The sequence below is a fragment of the Perca fluviatilis genome, chromosome 7 (assembly GCF_010015445.1).
Source record: "Perca fluviatilis chromosome 7, GENO_Pfluv_1.0, whole genome shotgun sequence".
Classification (NCBI taxonomy): Eukaryota; Metazoa; Chordata; class Actinopteri; order Perciformes; family Percidae; genus Perca; species Perca fluviatilis.
In genome coordinates, this window is record NC_053118.1 from 24,224,197 (window position 1) to 24,244,238 (window position 20,042).

Here is a 20,042-nt window from a genome sequence, read left to right on the forward strand (position 1 = left end):
TCAATATATTATATATATATATATATATATATATATATATATATATATATATATATATATATATATAATATTTAAGGACACTCAACAAATTGTCACATTTGAGAAGCTAGAACAAGTCACAAACATCAAGGCTATATAAGTTTGTAACTCTAGGGGCTCCCTGATCCCTCAGACTCAAGGCTGGATAAACAATGGGGCAAGGCCTAAAATGGTCTGGGACAGCTGGGACAGCTGGGACACCTGGCGGGTAAATGCAGCACTTGGACCCCTGGGTCAAGTGTAGGCTCCTAAGGTGTGAGGAGGATAAACATTTACAGAATACGGGTTGATAGTTATTCATTTGAGAGTGAATTAGGCAGAAACAAATTATTTTTTAATTTCAGGGCACACATTAACCCCAGGGAAGTTAATAAGTAATTTGAGGGTATAAATTACTAAAAGTGGGGTAAAGTGTATTATGCGCACAATTTAGTAATATGAAGGAATAAATTGTCATTTAAGAGAACAAAATATATTTGAAGGAACGATTAAAAGTTCCTCATGACCCTGTCACTTACGGCACTCTATTACTTCCGAAAGCACATCAACGCAGCTTACCTCCACTCACAACTTAAACTCTGTCAAAGTCAAACAACCATGAACGGACCATAGACAGTATATAAGGAACGGACGTGGTTAAAATCCGTGTAGATTCCTTCTTATATACTGTCTATGGTAGATTCCCAATTTAACCGCCGTTGTAAACATACCAACTAGCTGACCGAGGACATGTTACATTTCAGAACGTTTTTATTTAACTGTCCCTCAGTTACAGGAAGTGACATCAACACATATACACACACACACACACACACACACACACACACACACACACACACACACACACACTCTCCTTTTGTCTGACGGCGTTATCCGGGGGAAGTGAAGATAGCGGCAGCTGCAACTGCTTCACCGGAGGGAAAAAAAAAATCTAAAAAAAAAAAAAGACAGAGCGAAAAGGCAAAAACTTCACTGGAATTTGGAAACTGTGTCCAAATTGTCCCGAGCTACGGGAGTTCCGGGGAGGGAGACGTAGTCGTCGTTACCGGTAAACGCTACTATTCTCCGTGCAGTCGGTAGTATTTTTTGGAAGATTTTAGCTACACGACTCTGCTGCCGCCTCTCCACCCGTCCACACAGCCGGAAGTCTGTAAGGATGGTCTATTGGTTTTTTTCTTTCGCTTCAGTTTTTTTTTATCCTTTGGTTTTTTTTGCTTTGCTTGTTATTTTCTTCCCAAGCAGCTGCAGGGGGGTAACGTTACTACAGACACACTGTGCTGTGTGCTAGCTAACTGTATGTTAATCAGCACGTCGGGCCTGATTAACTACAAGATGCAAGCAGCCGAAATTGAGTCGTTCTGATGAGCTACGGCCTATTGTAAACAATGCATACCGGTATATCTGATTTGTGGCATTTCATAAAAGTTACCTTTAGGTTTGGTTGTTGTTATTAAGCGTGACGTGGGTCTGTTGAGCCAACTTCTAGCTAACAAGTTGCTGTAAATAGCCTACCACACAATTGAGGTCGTGCTCAAACCAATTAAATCCACACCTTCCAGTTGAAGTCCAGTATAGAAAGCTGAACATTGCATCACATATTTGATGTTATTAACTTTACAGGAGCATACTATTTAATGGAAACGTAACGTTACACATTTTCTTTTTGCTAATGTTAATCTCGGAGACAAACCACATAGGTGGTCTTTGGCTAATCAGTTATTATGTTATTAAAACGATATATGTTCTTTTGTCAGTCAGAATACCTTTCGTTTTTATCTCTTTTTTTATTTAATTGTAATTTTGCCTGTAGGATCCTACAAGGCTGGGCCTAAGGCTGAATGACCAACCAGCCAAAGTGAGCAACTGCCCCAAGAGCCCCACACCTGCAGGGGCCCTCAGACCCCCAGCTTCACTGTGTGGCAATTAGTTTGTGGTAAGATATATTGACTTGTCGTAGTAGGAAAACAGGGACAGTGTGTCAGTGAGCCAGCATGCACAATATGAGGAAACTGAAGCAACTAAATGGAATTCAGCCATCATATAGGCTATAATGTCAGTATATGCAGTATCAATTGACATGCTGAGGCCCTTATGGTTGGTCCAGCTTTATTACCTGATCTGGAGACCGTGCTTTAAAGAGGGGCCCTGTGTGGAAATTAAAGGGGAGCTCCACTGATTTTACACATTCAAGTCTTTTTACAGGTCTTGAGGAGTACTACGATTTCATCTGGTATTTTGCTACAAGATGCATATTCCTAAAATAAATTGTGTTCAATATTACCATGCAACAAGCCTGGGGATTAATAGGGAAGCAGGAGCTCATTTCTGCCCTGGGTCCACTAGCAGGTTAATGGGGTCATGGCTGGGCCCTTTTTAAAAAAAAAAAAAATAAATAAAAAAGTAGCATATCCTCATTGGTGTGGGGAATCACCTGTCTCATCTTTGTCTTCATAGTTGCAAATGTAAGCCTGTAGTATGTTCACAAATATTACTGATATAGGTAAATAGGGTTATGTCTTGTATTAAAAGATCTCTCAGTGAAGTTGGGAATGATAATCACTTTTTTGTAAATTTTGTGTTTGAGGTTTTTTTGCACTTTAGTTTACATATGGGTAATTTGAGTTAAGAAGGATTGTTCCTTTAGTTGCTATGGTCTGTGCACTGTTGGTTATGTCTTTGTAGTATTTGTATGTAACATTTATCATTGCAAAGTAACCAGTGGTAGTATTTACTAGGTCATAACAGTAATTAATGGTTGCTGCTTTTGTGTCATTGCAGAAATGATGGAAGACTCTCATTTTAATTCATCGTATTTCTGGTCTCCCATCCCCACTGTATCAGGACAGGTAAGTCTGGACAATAAATCAAGAATATATAGTTTCTTTAGGATTGACATGAAGAAGAATAAGCTCCTTTTGAGGAGTGTTTTTTGACAAGAAGAGGATTGAGGGAGACCAGTCTGAGTAATCAAATGAAAAATCTCCTCTTTACTGACAGATTGAGAATGCGATGTTCCTGAACAAGGTGAAAGAGCAACAGGAAAAGAATGCTTCCTTCTCTTCTTCCCCTGCATCCCACTACCAAACAGCTCTTCTCACCATCCCCACTCCTGGGACAAAGACAGATGGAGGAGGGCAGGCTTGTAGTGTGGCACACCTCCACCCGGCTCACAGCACCCAGAACATGCTGTCTGTCCCCTCCACAGGCATCATGACAGCAGGTTAGTGTCTCTGCATGGAGAACCTTCTGGATCTTTCTCAGGTTGAGACTAATTATGTTTATTCCACGATACATGACTTAATATTTAATGATCAAAGGACAAAGTAAAATCAGACCAACGTAAAACAACAACAAAAACCCAAAGGTTGAGGCTGGATTAAGTATAGTTCTAAACCATAAAATAACAGTGATGCAATTAGTGATTTAGTTCATCAGAACCATTTGAAATTCCAGTTACCTTCAAGCAGCACTGTGGGCTAACAGCACACATTGCTAGTAGAAGAACTGTGGGTAAAATGAACACCTGTGTGTCTCCATTTACGCTACAACCTCAGGCCTTCCTTTCAAATAATGGAACAGGAGCACTGTGCTGTCACACTCTTTGTAGCGCTATCGTGACACTTCCAGGTTTCGTACAAGGTACACAACATTGGTTGGTAATATACTTTTTTTTTTTTTTTAAATGGAATAGCCCGTAATTCTAGACAAATTCCTGAACTTCAAGGACAGACTATAATCATGGGAATAACACCGTCCACAAGGATCAACTTAGAATTTTAGAATTTTGTACTGCCTATAGTTTACCTTTTGTAATGTGTGATCTTTTTTTGTTGTTTCTTCCTTTGTCGCTTTCTGTGAAGCGGGTCTGGTCATCACAACTCCTCAGGGAACACTAGTCTCTCCCACCTCCTCTCAGTCATTTGTCTCTGGTCATCATCCAGCAACGACCATGATTGTTTCAGCACTCCATTCTGCAGGTAAAACACACGTAATGATGACACACATATCATGTGATATATCTTGTATATGGATCTAAAATGTACTGCATTAATAACATTTTCTGTGACAAAGGCTCTTATTACCATGATGTCCTTACTCAAATGTTAATTACACCTGAAAAAATAAGCACAGTTAAAAACATGAGACTTCCTGCACCATACTTTGATTATCCATTTGACATTAATATACCCACAGACCAACACGTAGAGGGCAGTTAATATACAGAAGGACTCAAGAGTATTCTCTTCTCTTTACTTGTGCTGTTGATCCTGTTGTAGACAAAAAAGAAGGGGACGGGGCGTCCCATGTTGTTGTGATGCCGGCGCCCTCCAAACGAGGCAGAAAGAAGAAGACAACACTGTCTAGGGTCGGTCCTGCAGGAAATGAAACCCTAATACTGGCTCATCTGACAGCTGGTGGCCAGGTAAGAAAATACAGACGTAGAAAGGGAAATCTAATAATAAAAAGATGATCAAATAACTTATTATTATTTTTGACAGGTGGCATCTTTGCACCATCAGACTGGAGACCCATATGAGCTGTCAGAGGAAGACCATGGCCCAAAAGACAGCACTAAGACATACAGGTACGGTGCCCAAAAAACAAACACCTGTCGTGCTTCCCCATTTCTCCTCGCTTTAGCTGTGGAATGCAAACACACCTGTTCCTCTGTGTTCTGTCAAAATCAAAATAGAGATGTTCAGCTTTCATAGGTGAACTAGGCGCTGCTGCATAAGCATCTGACACACACATACACCTCTTCTAAACACACTTCACTGCATGTTGTGGCAGAACATGCCTGCTTTATAGTGGATGGTTGATTCCTTCTCTTAATGTATTTGAGATACAAATACATCAGTGCTTCATAGACGCTCTCTCCGCCTCTGCACACACTGGACATTAATCGCTACCTGCCCTCTACTGTCCTCTTTAACTTTATATAGCATGCTCTTTGAGTTGTAAACTCTCAAGCACCCTTGTGTCCTGCTTTTTCACTTTTTATAGTATCTACGTACCTTTCCCTGTCAGTTTTCACTGATTTCTCCCTTGGCATCTTTCCCTGTGTTTACCCCCTCCCCCTTCTGTCTTCATTGATATATCTTATATTGTTCATTTTCCTTTTTATTGTGAGTTTCATTTTCTATCATATATTATTTATTTCTGTGGGTCAATGCTTCATTGCCCTGTCTCCTCCTTCATTTCCTTTTTTTTCCCTTCTCCATCTTCTCTTGTATCTCTTTTCTGTATATGTGTCCCTCTTCCTTCTTCTTGTTCTTCCATCCCGCCCTCCCATTTCTGTGTCTCTCCGCCTGTAGGTGCCGGATGTGTGCGGCGACCTTCCTCAGTAAGTCTGACATGCAGATCCACTCCAAGTCGCACACAGAGGCCAAACCTCACAAGTGTCCACACTGCGCCAAGTCATTCGCCAACTCCAGCTACCTGGCCCAGCACATCCGCATCCACAGCGGGGCCAAGCCTTACACCTGCTCCTACTGCCAGAAATCTTTCAGGCAGCTCAGTCATTTACAGCAGCACACACGGTACTGCAGACCCCTCATCCCCGTTACAGACCACGTACCATATTCCCCTGTCCTCTTAACTTGTCCTGCCAAGTCCCCTTTTTGAAGTCCAGACTCCTGTCTTCTTCTTCCTCCGGCAGAAGAGATTTGAGGAGTGTGCAGACACATATTACACTGCCATGTAGATGTTGGCTACCAGTTCCATCCAGAAGTGACCTATTCAGAAAACTCAAATGACACCTTTTTAAGTTTGGGCTTTGTCCATAAGAAGATTTTTCATAATTTAAACAATAATCAGAATGGCCATTTGAAATGCATGGAGCTCTGTTATATTAATTGATACAGTGATAATATTTACCCTTTTTCATTTGTGTGTTTATGTGTACAATACGTGCTTTTCTCCATACTTGTTTGCATTGCATTTTCCCACTTACATGTTTCTTTTTATCTGCATGTCATTTCTCCTGCCAGGGCTTCTTCATCAGAAACACTCACACATTTAGAATAAAATGTTGAAATGAAGGTTTAAATGCAGTATTGTGCTTCCCCATTTAACCCATTGTGTTATTGTTTGGTATACTTCCTTTTCAATGCTTTTTCTTAAATTCTCCATTGAATGGCGATGTGTGATAGAAATCCTTTGCTGCCATGCTCTGCTTTCCTGCTCGCTGCTTATTTTGTAGTCATCTGTTGCTGTTCTGTTTTGGCTGTCATCAAATCAATTTACAGTCATTTCTGGAGGAATGTTGATCTTTATGGATGAATTTGTGAAACCCTTTGAATTACAATTGTTACATTCAAGATTTTGTCCTTCTGTTTATACGTCCAAATCATCCAGAGCACAAGGATACACGTAAATAGGGCAGAGTCAAAATAATTCTGACTCTTTCTTTATTCTGGGATTGTAATGTGTGATGTTGTGATGTATAAATACATTGCATTTAAAGCAATATAAATTACAACTGACTCTGTAGAGCAGTAAAAGTGTAACATTATAAAGATTTTTCATTGACTTTTGTTGTTAACGGTTTTCCAAATATTTTAGTGCTTCTCTTTACTTGTTTGCAGTAGCCTTCCTGAGAGGTTTTGAAAAATTGAGCGAATCACTTTGCAGTATGTGCCAAGCACAGTATCATGTTTTTTTCTCAGACTACCTTTACAATCCTGTTTCCCTTTCTCTTTCACCATCCTGCCTGGCCTCATCAGGAACCACACAGAGTCAAAGCCTCATAAGTGTCCCCATTGTACCAAGTCATTTGCCAACTCCAGCTACCTGGCCCAACATGTCCGCATCCACACTGGAGTGAAACCCTACACCTGCTCCTACTGCCAAAAGTGCTTCAGACAGCTCAGTCATCTTCAGCAGCACAACCGGTAAGTGAGTTACTGGTCTTGGGTTTCTCCTCTGCCTCAGTGTCTTTCTGCAGTCAGGTTAGATCACCATGAAAGTGATAGGAGTCTGTGTATGTACATGTATGTGATTGTCAGTGTTGTAGTACTCTGTATCGGTCTTGGTCTCAAGACCAATTTTTGAAGGTCTCCGTCTCGTCTCGGATTTGACCACATTTTTACTCGTTACTCTTGTCTTGGATAAAGAGGACTCAAGATTTTATTTCAAGAGCGGTCAAGACCACAACTGCAGGGATTTCGCTACATTGCCTGTGCATTGTCTGATTTATGTGTTAAAATTTACAAATGCAACCAATAACTTGATTCAAATTTAATTTGAAATTTGTTACCATAAACCCCCCTCTCCCTGCCCGCTTTACACACACTCCCAAGAAAGTGAATGCAGGAAACAGAAGACGATGCTCTGGCTACACTCTGGTCTTGGTGATAACTTGGTCTCGTTTTAGGTGGTCTTGACGACAACACTGGTGTTTGTTTGTCTTTTTTTTATTCAGGATTCACACTGGAGATCGGCCATACAAGTGTATCCAACCAGGCTGTGAGAAATCCTTCACCCAACTCTCGAATTTACAGGTGTGAAATATTTTCATTTTCTTCTCATACAGAGAGTGCATATATTGTGTTAGTTATTCCTTGTCTCAGTCACTGTACTGTAAAACTCTTTTCTTCAATTACCAATATTGTCCCAGTCCCACCGGCGTCAACACAACAAGGACAAGCCCTACAAGTGCACCAACTGCAATAAAGGATACGTAGATGCAGCGAGTCTGGAGGTGCACATGTCTACTCACACAGTCAAGCATGCGAGGATCTACTCGTGTGGTCTCTGCAACCGCACTTATACCTCAGTAAGACAAATGTCCATTTCTGAAGTGCAGTTCTACATGAAAGACTATGAATCAGACACCTGCCAGCTATTTTACACAATGTAATCATGTATCCCTTGGTTCCCCCTCTACCTATCCTCCCCTCATCTCAGGAGACGTATCTGGTGAAACACATGGAGAAACACAACCCAGACCAGCTAACTGCCCCAGCAGCACAGGCGGCACAACAGAACCAAAGCCAGGGTCAGAGCCGGGTAGATAGCGCAGATGGAGGATCAAGCCAACCTGGGGGAGCTGGGAGCGGAGGAGCGGGCGGAGGCCAGCAAGGACCGAGCCAAAGCAACTACCCCCAGACAGAAACCATCTCCTGTCCATTTGACATGCACCAATACAAGACAGTGTCTGCCAGTGACATCCAGTACAAACCTGTCAGCATAGCTGACCTTACTTCCCACAAGAACCTCTGTCTCACTGTGTCAGCATCCACCATTCAAGTGGAACACCTCAACTCTTAGAGGTGATGACAAGGAGGGAGTTTGGGGGGTGGGGAAGTTAAAATTGATTCAAGAAATTGAGGATGGAGAGTCGAGGAATAAAAGCAATACTAAGATGATAGAAGAACTTTGGAACACATGACTGTGCCTGGCTGATGGTTTGAGGCAGACAGGACAAACAATATGGTGACATATACTGAAGACTATGATTTGACTTTATTTTTTTAATTTGTCTTTTTTTTCTGTCTGCCTTGTTTGCTTTGTTTTCCTTTTGCTTAGCTGTCCTGTCTGAGTAGAACGTGCATGTAAAGGCTGCAATAAAGTGTGTTTCAGTCCATCACAGTGATGGTTTTATGATAGGAAGAGAGTCAAAGTGCTTCTCTTCATTGTTGTTTCATCACCTCATGCTCTTCCCTACAAATACAGCTTTGGCCATAGCAATTTATGGTCTCTCTGTTGAGGGAAATGGTAGTTGACTGTGAAGGTAAATTTTTGTACTTTCTACAGAGACTTTCAGTTATTACCTCTACTATTGTTGTAAAATACATGACTGCAAATATTTCTTTTTAACCTTAAAACCAACATAGAGGTAATTTTCCTTTTCAGGAAAGAGAAAATATCAATCAAGTATATATAGATACTACCAGTTTATAAAGTATGATTGTGTGTTTAAAAGATGTGATAATCCATATAACCGATTTACTCATTCGCAGGCTTTCACATGACCTTTTGGTCAGTGATGGTTCACGTTTCATGTAATCCTATTGTACTGCTTTTTGTGTATGTCCTAAAAGTAATGTTATACAAATGTGTTCTTGCTATGATACTTCCATGATAACAATGTTTATAATAGTTCTTTATAGAAATACTGACACATGAAATTTGTCTTTTTTTCCGGCTTATAATACAATAAACCCTCTCATATGTTTCAGTCTAATGCGAAGTTATTTATTTTAATTATTTATTTACCACAGTGGTTTTATATAGGGACAGGTTTTATTCAGGGCTGTTACTAAAAAGATAATTCAATCATTCAGCCTATAAAATCTCAGAAAATATTGAATATGCCCATAACAATTTCCCAAAGCTCAAGTTGACCTTTTAGATTGCAGGCCAAAATTTAATATATCTAATAGTCACATTTGAGAAGCTAACTATTTTTTGTTTGTTTGTTTGTTTGTTTTTGCCATTTTGGCCTAGAAAAATGACTGAGGTTTATTCAATTATCAAAATAGGTGTTGATTAATTTTCTGTCAATTTAGTAATTATTTGACAAATTGTGTCAACTCTACAATCATAACATGTAAATACCGTTTTACGTTTGTCAAGAAACACTATTACCAGGATATTTGAGATATGTAACACTTGAAAAACTTGTGTTTTGCATGCTAGTCTTAATGATACTCAATGATGCTACTGTGCATCATGTAAGCATGCCTGCTGGAATGTTAAAGTGAGGTGTTTACAAAAGTGGACTGTGCCATTAAAGAGGAGGGGGTTTAATGTCCGTTAAGGCAACATTTTGTTGGTACATGTACATAATACTTGGAGTAAGGCTGATTACTCGGCGTAAAGTTAATTCTAAATAAGACCGTCTAAATAAAGCCAATAAGACCTAAACTCGGGCAGTCTGCGAACACTGAAATGTGGTCTCGTCCACCATTCTCTGCGGTCTGCAGTGGATATGGCGTCACTAAAAAGTGTAGGAGTCGAGAAACTTCATCCATGTAAATAACGGCAAGAAGCAAGCTGTAGGTAGCAATACGCAGTACATAGCTATATATATTATCCAGCTTACTTTTTAATTATGCCCCGGAAAAAGCCATTTAGCAACAAACAGAAGAAAAAACAGCTACAGGTCAAACGGGAGAAAAAGAGAGGTAACGTCATGTGCTGTAGCGTTACCATGCTAGAGTTAGCAGTTAGCTAGCTAACGGTTCTTGCTCCACAGCTAGCTAGCTAACCTAAGTTAAATGTAGTAAATTAGCAACCCGTTTGTCTGTGTGTCTGTGAGTTATATTTTAAGTAGAGCATCAAACCACTTATTTAAGCCTGTAAAATAAACCTCAATGTTTTCTGTTAGCTAACGTTAGCTGTAATAACAAGCAATGTGACGTAACTTGACTTCGGACTTGACGGCTGTAACATCTCTTAATGTATCCATGGTGTAAATAGTACAGCAGAATAGCACAGGCTTGTGCGTTTGTTACAGAAGCGTCAGAAATTGCTTAACCATTTTTATTTTAGACCTTAATGATACAATATAGAGTGCCAAATTAGTAGAGGCCGTTGGGTAGTGTACTGTCATTGAGCAATTTCAAAATCACTTAACACTGATCAGATGTTGGCTCAAAGATTTCCATGTGCTTGAAATATATTGAAGCACATTACATTATTTTATTTCAAAACCCTGTTTTGAAAAGTATAGGAATATTATACCAGTAAGGCACTTTGAACATTTCTTTAGGTCTTTCTGAGTTCAATTATACCATGACTTGTAAGAAAGTGACTCATATTCAAAACAAGGCCAGTCTGTTCAGAATCCGAAATGAGATTTATTGAATACGTTTTCACTTGCATGGAATTTGCCTTGGTGTGTTTGGGGCATACAATACACAATAAACATATGAAAGGGAATAAACAACAAGAAAGCAAAGTACTGCAACCGCCAATAACTTAAATTTAGAAAAGAAATATTACAATAAAAATATGTAATGTAATGTAACCAAGTATGAAGTCATTCTAGAAGATGCATTAGTAGGTCAAATTACCTGTTATTAAACATCATAACTTAATCAGTGCAGGAGGCTATTGTAGAGCCAGAACAATTTGAAACAAGCACTTGTAACTTAAGTTTTTTTTTTCAAGTTGAAAGCGTTTTTCAGTTCATGTCAATGAAAGTGGTGCGCATTTAGCCTTATGAAGAAGCCACATTTCCTCCTGAATTGGGACTTTGCTGAGGCCACCTGATTAGAAACATATTGACTATCTGTGACATTCGATATAAGTGGAAAAATTTGACATTGGTATTGGATATTTCCCTGTGTTTGACTGTGATTCCTGATCTTTACCCCTGACTTCCAGGTGACACAGGTTCAGGGCCGAGCAGCCGCAATGCTAGTGTGGAGCGAGGAGGAGAGCGACAGTCGGACACCTCAGACAGTGAGACCACTGATGTTCGGAGAATAAATCAACAGCCCTTTGGCAGAGAAGGTAGATATGACCCCAACAGGTGAGTTGTCGTTATCATTACTAATACTCCCTTTGATTTACTTTTATTAAAAGAATGGTATTGTGGAAGATGTAAAATTCTGCTGAGATGAATACACATTGTGCATTTGGTGTCTGTTCTTTGACAGTCAGTGGTATCTAAAATGCATTGCCTGGAGTAGCAGCAGGATGCTTGAATTGATAATTAAGTCGCTACTCTATGATAATTAATTGGAGTAATATGTCAGAGCATGCATGTAATAAGTAAAGGAGGCCAGTTGTAGCAATGTGACTTTGTTTTATTGGGAATGGCTTTCTTGATTGGTCTAATTTAGTTGTAGAAAACACCATACTCTGTATTGTCAGTGTGTTCATCTAACTTTGACTAAGACATCTGTTTCTTTTGTGTGTGATGAGAAGTTAAATCTAGAAAAAGTAGATCGTTGGGTAGATGCATGTTTTGAAATGATTTCAAAACATAAACACACACTCCTGTCTTCAGGTTCCGACTGCACTTTGAGAAAGAGAGTAAGGAGGAAGTGGAAAAGAGGAAGAAGTTGGCCAGGGAGAAGGTGCTGCAGCCAGTCTCAGACAAAGAACTTGAGATCAACATCAGTGACATCTTCCCCTCAGAGAAAGGTCTGGCTGTTTTTAATGCTTTCCACATGACATCCTCAAAATAAGCTAAACAGATGAGTAGAGTAGGTTAATGGAGTGGGTCACTGCTTGACACGCTGAAACTTAATTATTCACTGCCAGGTCTTGGTTTCCCACTGCGACCGCCTTGGAGTTATGAGATGACACGAGAGAACCTGCTGAGGAAAGAGGAGAAGATGTTTAGAGACTACCTGGATGACATGCACTCCAGAAACCCCACAGGCTCTCTCAGCCACTTTGAGCACAACCTGGAGGTAAGTTACTTAAACACTCTCCAGTGCTTTTTGACCATCAAAGTGCCAGTGCTGGACCAGAAACTCTTTTTCTTTCCTTAAATTATTTCTTTTCGTTTTGTTTTGAATATCAGACAGTTAGGTGACCAGATCTGGGCAATGTGAATGACGCAGCTTCATTTTCAAGTTTCAACATTGTGTTAACAACCCAAATGAACTTTGTTGTTACTGTATATTTAATGCCTCAGTTCAGATACTTTTCCAGTCTTTGTCCTAGCAATTAATCCAGCAAGTCACAATTCACTCCATTCTTTGTACTAAATCCCACACCAATAAAGGTCAGACCTAGCCAATTTTCTGATGAACCAGGATTAGTCCATTTATTAACGTTCTCTGGTGTACACACTTGCTTTTGAGCCAATATGCCCTCAGTGTTAATTGTTTTCTTTAGCTGAGAGCAGTAGGTTTAGCACACAGCCATAGAAACATTTTTATTATATGAGATCCAGGTTTTAAAAGCAGTACCTTTTCTGTGCAAAATTAGTATTTATGAATCCTGTTAAAATGTTTGACAAAAGATAACAGCATGAAGTAATCCTGCTTATAGACATAACTGGTGAGGCTGTTATCCAGCATATAACGCCAGGACTTACCATGAACTGAATATTTCATTGTGGTGAAGTTAGATCATGTGGGGATTTGTAAGAATAGTTTTACATGCCTGTTTATTGTCTGGTATGTTCCACTGGGGACTCTGATATTGCTCAGTTTAGCTCAGGCTGTAAAAATGGTAACGCTATTTTTCTAAATCAAAAACCCTGCAGGTCATTTAATTTCAAAGTGTGTTCTGAGCTCAGGAGGCACATCACAGCAGAAGCAGCTGGTGCTGTAATAAGTGTCTCTCAGTAATCTAGAGATGATGGCTTTTTAAGTGGAGCTGAGGAAAAAAATGATGCCTGTTTGACTGGATATTATTATTGTTATGGTATTAAAAAGAAACATTACATTAAACAGAATAATAAATATGTGTTTTAAAAATCTTAATTTACCATTCTTTCCTAATAATTTGTCTGGCTCAATAAGAACAGAAATTGTGAATTCATAGATGGACATGACTTTGTTTTGTTTACAGTATTAAACTTCACCTTACTTCCCATTCCTTTTTTCATTCTTTTAGACATGGAGGCAGCTATGGAGAGTGTTGGAGATGTCAGATGTCATCCTGCTCATTGTGGACATCAGGCACCCAGTAAGCAAAAGCCTGCGGGATGGATCAGACCACTAGATGGAGACACAGTGTCTGAATATCTGACATGGTCTCGATTTATTTATCTGTTTATTTAACTGACACACATTTTCAAATTTGTCATGTTTCTGTTTGCCAATTCGGCCACCCAAAATGATTGTTCACATTATAACAGACCTTATTTTTATTTTGACAGGATACATGTATGATGCTCTATCTTGGAAAATGTCAAGACAAAATAAAAGGAATATTGACAACCTGGAAAGATTTAAAGACAATTAGTAATGAACATAGAAGTACATTTAGGGTGCGCCTGGGTAGCCCACCTGGTTGAGCGTGCGCTGCATGTACAGAGGCTCAGTCCTTGTCCCAGTGGCCGAGGGTTCAGTTCTATCCTGCGGCCCTTTGCTACATGTCATCCACCTCTCTCTCCCACTTTCCACACCTAATCTGTCCTGTAAATAAAGGCAATGAAAGCCACACAAAAAAGAAGTACATTTAGGGGCAAAGAAAGGGAGAAAATGATCATATCCGATACTGAAATATATTACTAGGTCCATGGTTTTAGAACTACAATTTTGTTGGTTTACTGGCGCTTATTGTTTGACGACAAATTAAATAGTCATATTATGTATTTGGATAAATTAGACCCTTAGATCAACAGTTCAGTTTAGCAATGTCTCAAAATATTTCACATTGACCATTTGTTGTCCTTCATAAGTGTCTCATTAAATCCTTTTTTGTAATTTTGTTGATAAAGTGAGGGGAAAATGGGTTTATTTAAGGTTCTGTGTCAATATAATTTGTTACTCATGACTTAATTTCCAAGGTAAAATTAAATCCAGTTCTTTGGTTCTAATTATAAGACTTCAGCTCCTGACCTACTTATTCTAACTTTGAAGCTAGATATAGTTTGTGTTGAAGTCTACAGTTTCCAGTATTAATGTTAAGTTAAAAACAGCACAACTTGTCTCGTTTCTATTAATAAGGATATGATCTAGTAGTTTTTGTTGAATAGGTCATTATTGCTGTTTTAATAATGGGTATCCTCATTTAAACCACCCAGGTGCTGCAGTTCCCTCCAGCCCTGTACCACTACATCACAGGAGATATTCAGAAGCAGGTGATCCTGGTGTTGAACAAAGCCGACCTGTGTCCTCCTCCAATGGTGATCGCCTGGAAACACTACATGACCTCCCAGTTCCCCCACCTGCAAATAGTCTGTTTCACCTCCCACCCTGGACAGCCCTACAGCACAGGTGAGCAGAGGGAGGGTAGCAGGCAGGGAGACAGTGAAAAATAGAGGATGGAAAAGATAACCATAGACAAGACATTGAAATTGTAATAAACCTGTCACTCAGTGAATTTGTTTTAGTGCAACATCCCCAGAATAACCCGACTGACTCTTGTTGCATTGAGAATAACCATCTGTCTGTCTGCTGACTTGTAGTACTCCAGAAGAAGAGGATGAGGAAGAAGGCTGACTGGAGTCACGCTGGAGGTCCTTTAGATATCCTGAAGGCCTGTCAGGAGATCACAGCAGGGAAAGGTGGGTGTCTGTCCACTTCTAATCTTGCATACTCCTAACAAAGCCATAAAATCCTCTGTCAGTTGTCTCTGTAAACGTGACTCTTTGCATATTCACATTTGTTTTAAATGTTACTTCTCGTTTTCAAAGTTGACCTATCCAGCTGGGAGCGGAAGATTAAGAGAGATGCCGTTGCTGAGCATCTGGATGGGGAGCAGCCGGATGAAGGAGCAGAGACGGTGTTGATGGAGCATCAAACTGACAGCGCTATGGAGATGAGCAGCCCATCCCATGAGCTGTACAAAGATGGGGTTCTCACACTAGGCTGCATAGGTATACATCTGAGTTTACACTGAGAAATAGAACCCTGTAGCCACATACAGTGAAAGTTTTGTGAGAGTTTTTTTGATTATTCCAAAACAAAATCTTGCAAAGAAAAGCAGTTTCTAAGAAACTCCTTAACTGGGATATTTTCTCAAGATCTTAACCAGTTTTCTTTTTCAGTTTTTCAGTCTTTCTTTCTTTTTTCTTTTTATTTTTTTTACTTTACAAAGATAATTGCATCAAAATATGAAGTAGCTTTTTCTCCAATCCCCTGGACAACTTCAGGCTAACATCAGCAAACCAAATTGGGGACATCATTTGTCGATATTAAAGATTGATCTTAAACCTATCCCTTCTTTCCCCCGCAGGCTTTCCAAATGTTGGTAAGTCATCGGTTATAAACAGCCTGGTGGGGAGGAAGGTGGTGAGCGTGTCTCGAACCCCAGGCCACACCAAATACTTCCAGACTTACTACCTCACCCCGACAGTCAAACTCTGTGACTGCCCTGGACTGGTTTTCCCCTCCCTGGTCAATAAACAGTTGCAGGTACAGCTTCACTTTTGTGTACTTTGTGAACATTTTAAAGAGCGCACTCACACACCTTTGGGAAGATGGATTATTGATTTTATCTTTCAACTGTTAATTTTTTTTATACAATATGTATGCCATTTTCAAAAAGTTTGGACCTCTCTGGTTTTTCTTATTGATTTTTTTTTTTTCTTTTATCTGTGCCTTTTTGTTTTATTTTCTCTAGATTCTGGCAGGCATCTACCCAGTGTCTCAGCTGCAGGAGCCCTACAGCTCAGTTGGTTATCTGTGTGAAAGGACCCCTTTCCGCTCTGCGCTGAAGCTCACACATCCCAGTTTGATGGAGAACAAAGCCCATAATAGAAGCCAGGGGTCTGAAGAGCTCAACTGGACTGCCTGGGATGTGTGTGAAGGTAAGTTTGGGACACCCACCATTCTAATTTGTTGTCTCTTTTAAGAGTTTGGGAATCATATGTGCACAGTTACTCATCTACCTCACCACCACCTTCGTACATATGTACAAATATTAAGATGGCCAACTTCCCTTAATAGGCACCCAAGTCGTGGCCCATTATCGATAAAATATAAACCTCTTTAAAAGCCAATCCCCACTTTGAGCCAGTGATGTTTGAGGTGTGTTGGCTAATAGAAAAACAACATTGTGGCCGGGTTAGTTCAGTTGGTAGAGCAGGCGCACATATATAGAAGTTTACTCCTCGCAATAGCAGCCGCGGGTTCAACTCCGACCTGCGGCCCTTTGCTGCATGTCACTCCCCTTCTCTCTCCCCTTTCATGTCTTCAACTGTCCTGTGGAATTAAAGGCCTAAAATGCCACAAAAAATAATCTTAAAGAAAAAGAATATCACCATACTTTTCCTTTTAATTATAGCCAATACCATGATCTGGTATACTGTCACTAACACCTGCCATGTCTCTCTCTTCCATCTGTCTTTGCATTCTTTAGCATGGGCAGAGAGGAGAGGCTATAAGACAGCAAAAGCAGCTCGCAACGATGCTTACAGAGCAGCTAACAGTATCCTGCGGTTGGCAGTTGATGGCAGATTGTGCCTCTGTCTTAAACCACCTGGCTACAGCTGCCTGAAAGGTAAAAGAGGCTTTTCTATGACTCATCATTTCAGCTTCAAGTGTATTTAAAAAGGTTAAAACGGCAGGTGGGTGGAATTAATTGATTTCTTTGGATTATTTATGGTCTACAGAGCACTGGGAAAACCACCCAGACCTGCCGGAGATTATTGCACTGCAAGGAAGGACGACGGTGGATGAAGGAACAGGAGAGAGGGACGATGATGATGACGGAGAGTCCAGCACCGAGCCAGAGGAAGAGAGAGACCGGGACGCAGACGATGATGAGGACGGAGATGATGAAGATGAGGGGTTTGGACATCCAATACGGAAGGAAGATAAGCCGTCTGGCTTTACTGTCAACATGTACAATGTCCTTCGGGAAAATGAGTGCGAGTGATAAAGACATGCAGACGGCCATAAGTTGTTTCTCTTCCCTGACTTCTCCCCGTTAACCCCTGTGCACTTTTCATTCCTTTTTTTTCCTAAATCTGCATTCCTTCTCTCTTTTTTTCTCATATCATTACCTTCTCTGTCCATTAACATGATCTATTCTAATGAATTCACCCCATTTCCTTCTCCCTATAATTTATAGAGTATATTCATGTATTCCTTGCTGTGCCTCTGCTCTGCTTGTTCATCCATGAAGATTGTTCTTTAGTGTTGCTTCTAGGAATGGGTTTGGTTTGGTTTGATTTGATCTTTTTGCGTGTAGTTCTTAGAAGCAAAAGTAAAATTAACTTCCCTCAGCCTGGAATAATCAACCAACTGGTTTTCCATCTCTTTATTGATAAGTGACTTCACAGCTGAGATGCCAAAGTTCAGGAAAAGATGATAAAACAAATCAGATGCACCGTCGATATGATGTCATTCCGTGGAGCAGCTATTTGGCTCTCAGAGCAGCTGGAGATTTAAGACCATGACTCCAAATCTTCTTTGTTGACCATAGTTTGTCACAACTTTGGTCAAAGGGTGTGGAGATAGGATTTGGAAGATATTGGACTATAAAAAGAGGAATGAATAAAACCAACATTTGACACAAACGGTTTTGCGGTTACCAGTACTACGGCTCTGTTAGAGGTTCACTTATTTGAACTTGGTTTTGATTTAGATAATATTGTATCGGAGCGTGATATTTTATATGGTGGGATTCTACAGAGTCAGCAGGAAATTAAAATAAAAATGTTTGGAATTGGGGGAGAAGAGTGTTTTTGAATCCTGTGTTGCTGGATGAGGCTGTTTCAGGAACTTAACTTGTAGTGTTTTAACTACTAGAAAAATGATCCTTTAGATGCTGCTGGAGATCTACAGTATTTAGTGTAGGGTTTTGACTACACTCATTTAGCAAGTTTATATGCTAATGGAAGTGCAGTGGGTTTGAGCCAACAGAGACTGCTTAACAATCAGTTACAGGTATAGTTTTACATTTTGGGAAATCTGCTTCCTTCCTGAGAGTTAGATGAGAAGATTGATGCCACTCTTGTATCTGAGAATCGTATGGATCTTATCACCTAACTCTGCATGAAAGTGAATAAGCGTATTTACCGCTAACTATTCCTTTAACCACACAGAAAGAGAGACTGGCCATCTTAGCTTCCTATCTGTCCATCATTATAAATAACATTACACACTTCATCTGTGTTCTTTCATGAACTATAACTTTGACGCAGTTCTCAATTTCAAGGTCCGATATTTTAATGCTGTTAAGACATCTGCTGCAGGCGATTCTAAAGTGTTTGGTAATGCCATGTTTTTAGCAAATTTTATGTTGAAATTAGAAATTTTTGCTGTTTGACCGGTCTCTCTCTCTCTCTCTCTCTCTCTCTCTCTCTCTCTCTCTCTCTCTCTCTCTCTCTCTCTCACACACACTTACTTTACTGTGTGATGGCCCCGCTACAATCCTGAGTGCTGTATTATTGTGTGCTGTCGTACCTCATTTATTTGTTCACTGGGGAACTCTACAGCACAGTGCTGTGTTACTGTGTAATGCATCACACTGCAGCCACATGCAGTCATGTCTACCATTGGTACAATGTAAAGCAGTTACTCAACACTACCATACTGTTAGAAACAAAACAGACTTTTAGTTGTGTTGATGTGAATTTTTGTTTTCTTTTGAAAATATTCAAACTGACAGCGTCTGGAGAGTGTGGGGTTTAGACTTGAGTTGTGTTCAGGCTGCATTCCTCATTTCAATCCTATGCTCAATGATGACTGGACTGCTTTCTGCAATAAAAGAAAATAATCCTCTAAACCATATATGTGTCCATGACTGCTTTTGTATTTTATTTAAAGACATCTTTAAGATATTTACTTGTAACGTGTGAGATAATGTTGAAAGAAATATGTTGTCATGTCGGAAAGATCTTTCAATGATGAACCCTCTGTGACTTCTTGTTTTAATAAAAAATAAAACATACCCTCCATGCCAACTCCTACTCATTTCAAATGCATATAATTAAACTGAGAACAGATGATGTGTGAACTTTTCCTTTAAATGTTTTGACAACATTTTAGAGATTTGTGATCAAAGAGGACATCTTGGACATAATCAGACTAATTACACTTTGTACACTGCCTGAATGCCAAATAGACCGTTCTAAATGTATTTTCATGGAGATGTTTGTGGTTAGAGTTGTCTTGTAATTATTTAGGGACCTTCTTTTTACTAAAGACAGATATTTACTTCTATGAGATCTGCTGATAGTGGTGTACCAACATACTCAGATCTAATTAAAGTCCTCCGAAACTACTTAATCGGTAAATGTCAGATGAAGCAGATAACATGAAATGAAGTAAGATGCACCCGACCACAAATCATTAAGGAATAATTTAAGTAATTAGCAATCTTGAGCTCTCATGGTATAACCATTTGTAAATGGGTCTTTCATTACATGTAAAACTATATGATGTGCTACATATCTATGAGTTATGGAAGCACAG

General features: G+C 39.7%; 2 protein-coding genes across 5 annotated transcripts; both read left to right on the plus strand.

Moving 5' to 3' along the window:
* The first annotated feature begins 956 nt into the window (after positions 1 to 956).
* Positions 957 to 9,226, plus strand: znf384b (zinc finger protein 384 b). Of its 4 annotated transcripts, none has more exons than XM_039805092.1 (12): positions 957 to 1,189; positions 1,850 to 1,972; positions 2,818 to 2,885; positions 3,037 to 3,259; positions 3,900 to 4,016; positions 4,317 to 4,462; positions 4,539 to 4,624; positions 5,355 to 5,579; positions 6,765 to 6,932; positions 7,463 to 7,541; positions 7,658 to 7,816; positions 7,948 to 9,226. In XM_039805092.1, exons 3-12 carry the CDS (start codon positions 2,820 to 2,822, stop codon positions 8,308 to 8,310), a joined length of 1,632 nt encoding a protein of 543 aa, XP_039661026.1. In that variant the 5' UTR covers positions 957 to 1,189; positions 1,850 to 1,972; positions 2,818 to 2,819; the 3' UTR covers positions 8,311 to 9,226. The 4 variants fall into 4 exon arrangements, with proteins under 4 accessions (XP_039661026.1, XP_039661029.1, XP_039661027.1 ...); XM_039805093.1 differs by having other exon boundaries at positions 959 to 1,087; XM_039805094.1 differs by lacking the exon at positions 957 to 1,189 and adding an exon at positions 1,273 to 1,434.
* A 725-nt stretch (positions 9,227 to 9,951) lies between these two features.
* gnl1 (guanine nucleotide binding protein-like 1) lies at positions 9,952 to 19,358 on the plus strand. The gene is made up of 12 exons (XM_039805108.1): positions 9,952 to 10,169; positions 11,374 to 11,521; positions 12,002 to 12,138; positions 12,259 to 12,410; positions 13,567 to 13,638; positions 14,702 to 14,894; positions 15,086 to 15,184; positions 15,314 to 15,496; positions 15,856 to 16,034; positions 16,243 to 16,429; positions 16,981 to 17,121; positions 17,234 to 19,358. Exons 1-12 carry the CDS (start codon positions 10,097 to 10,099, stop codon positions 17,497 to 17,499), a joined length of 1,830 nt encoding a protein of 609 aa, XP_039661042.1. The 5' UTR covers positions 9,952 to 10,096; the 3' UTR covers positions 17,500 to 19,358.
* The last annotated feature ends 684 nt before the right edge of the window (positions 19,359 to 20,042 follow it).

Excerpts from the sequence above, each read along its gene's own strand:
- znf384b (XM_039805092.1), top strand. The coding sequence starts at position 2,820 with ATGATGGAAGACTCTCATTTTAATTCATCGTATTTCTGGTCTCCCATC. Across the intron at positions 4,625-5,354 it reads GACAGCACTAAGACATACAG|GTGCCGGATGTGTGCGGCGA; the intron begins GTACGGTGCCCA and ends CTCCGCCTGTAG. Across the intron at positions 7,542-7,657 it reads CCCAACTCTCGAATTTACAG|TCCCACCGGCGTCAACACAA; the intron begins GTGTGAAATATT and ends ATATTGTCCCAG.
- gnl1 (XM_039805108.1), top strand. The coding sequence starts at position 10,097 with ATGCCCCGGAAAAAGCCATTTAGCAACAAACAGAAGAAAAAACAGCTA. Across the intron at positions 12,139-12,258 it reads CATCTTCCCCTCAGAGAAAG|GTCTTGGTTTCCCACTGCGA; the intron begins GTCTGGCTGTTT and ends ATTCACTGCCAG. Across the intron at positions 14,895-15,085 it reads TGGACAGCCCTACAGCACAG|TACTCCAGAAGAAGAGGATG; the intron begins GTGAGCAGAGGG and ends GCTGACTTGTAG.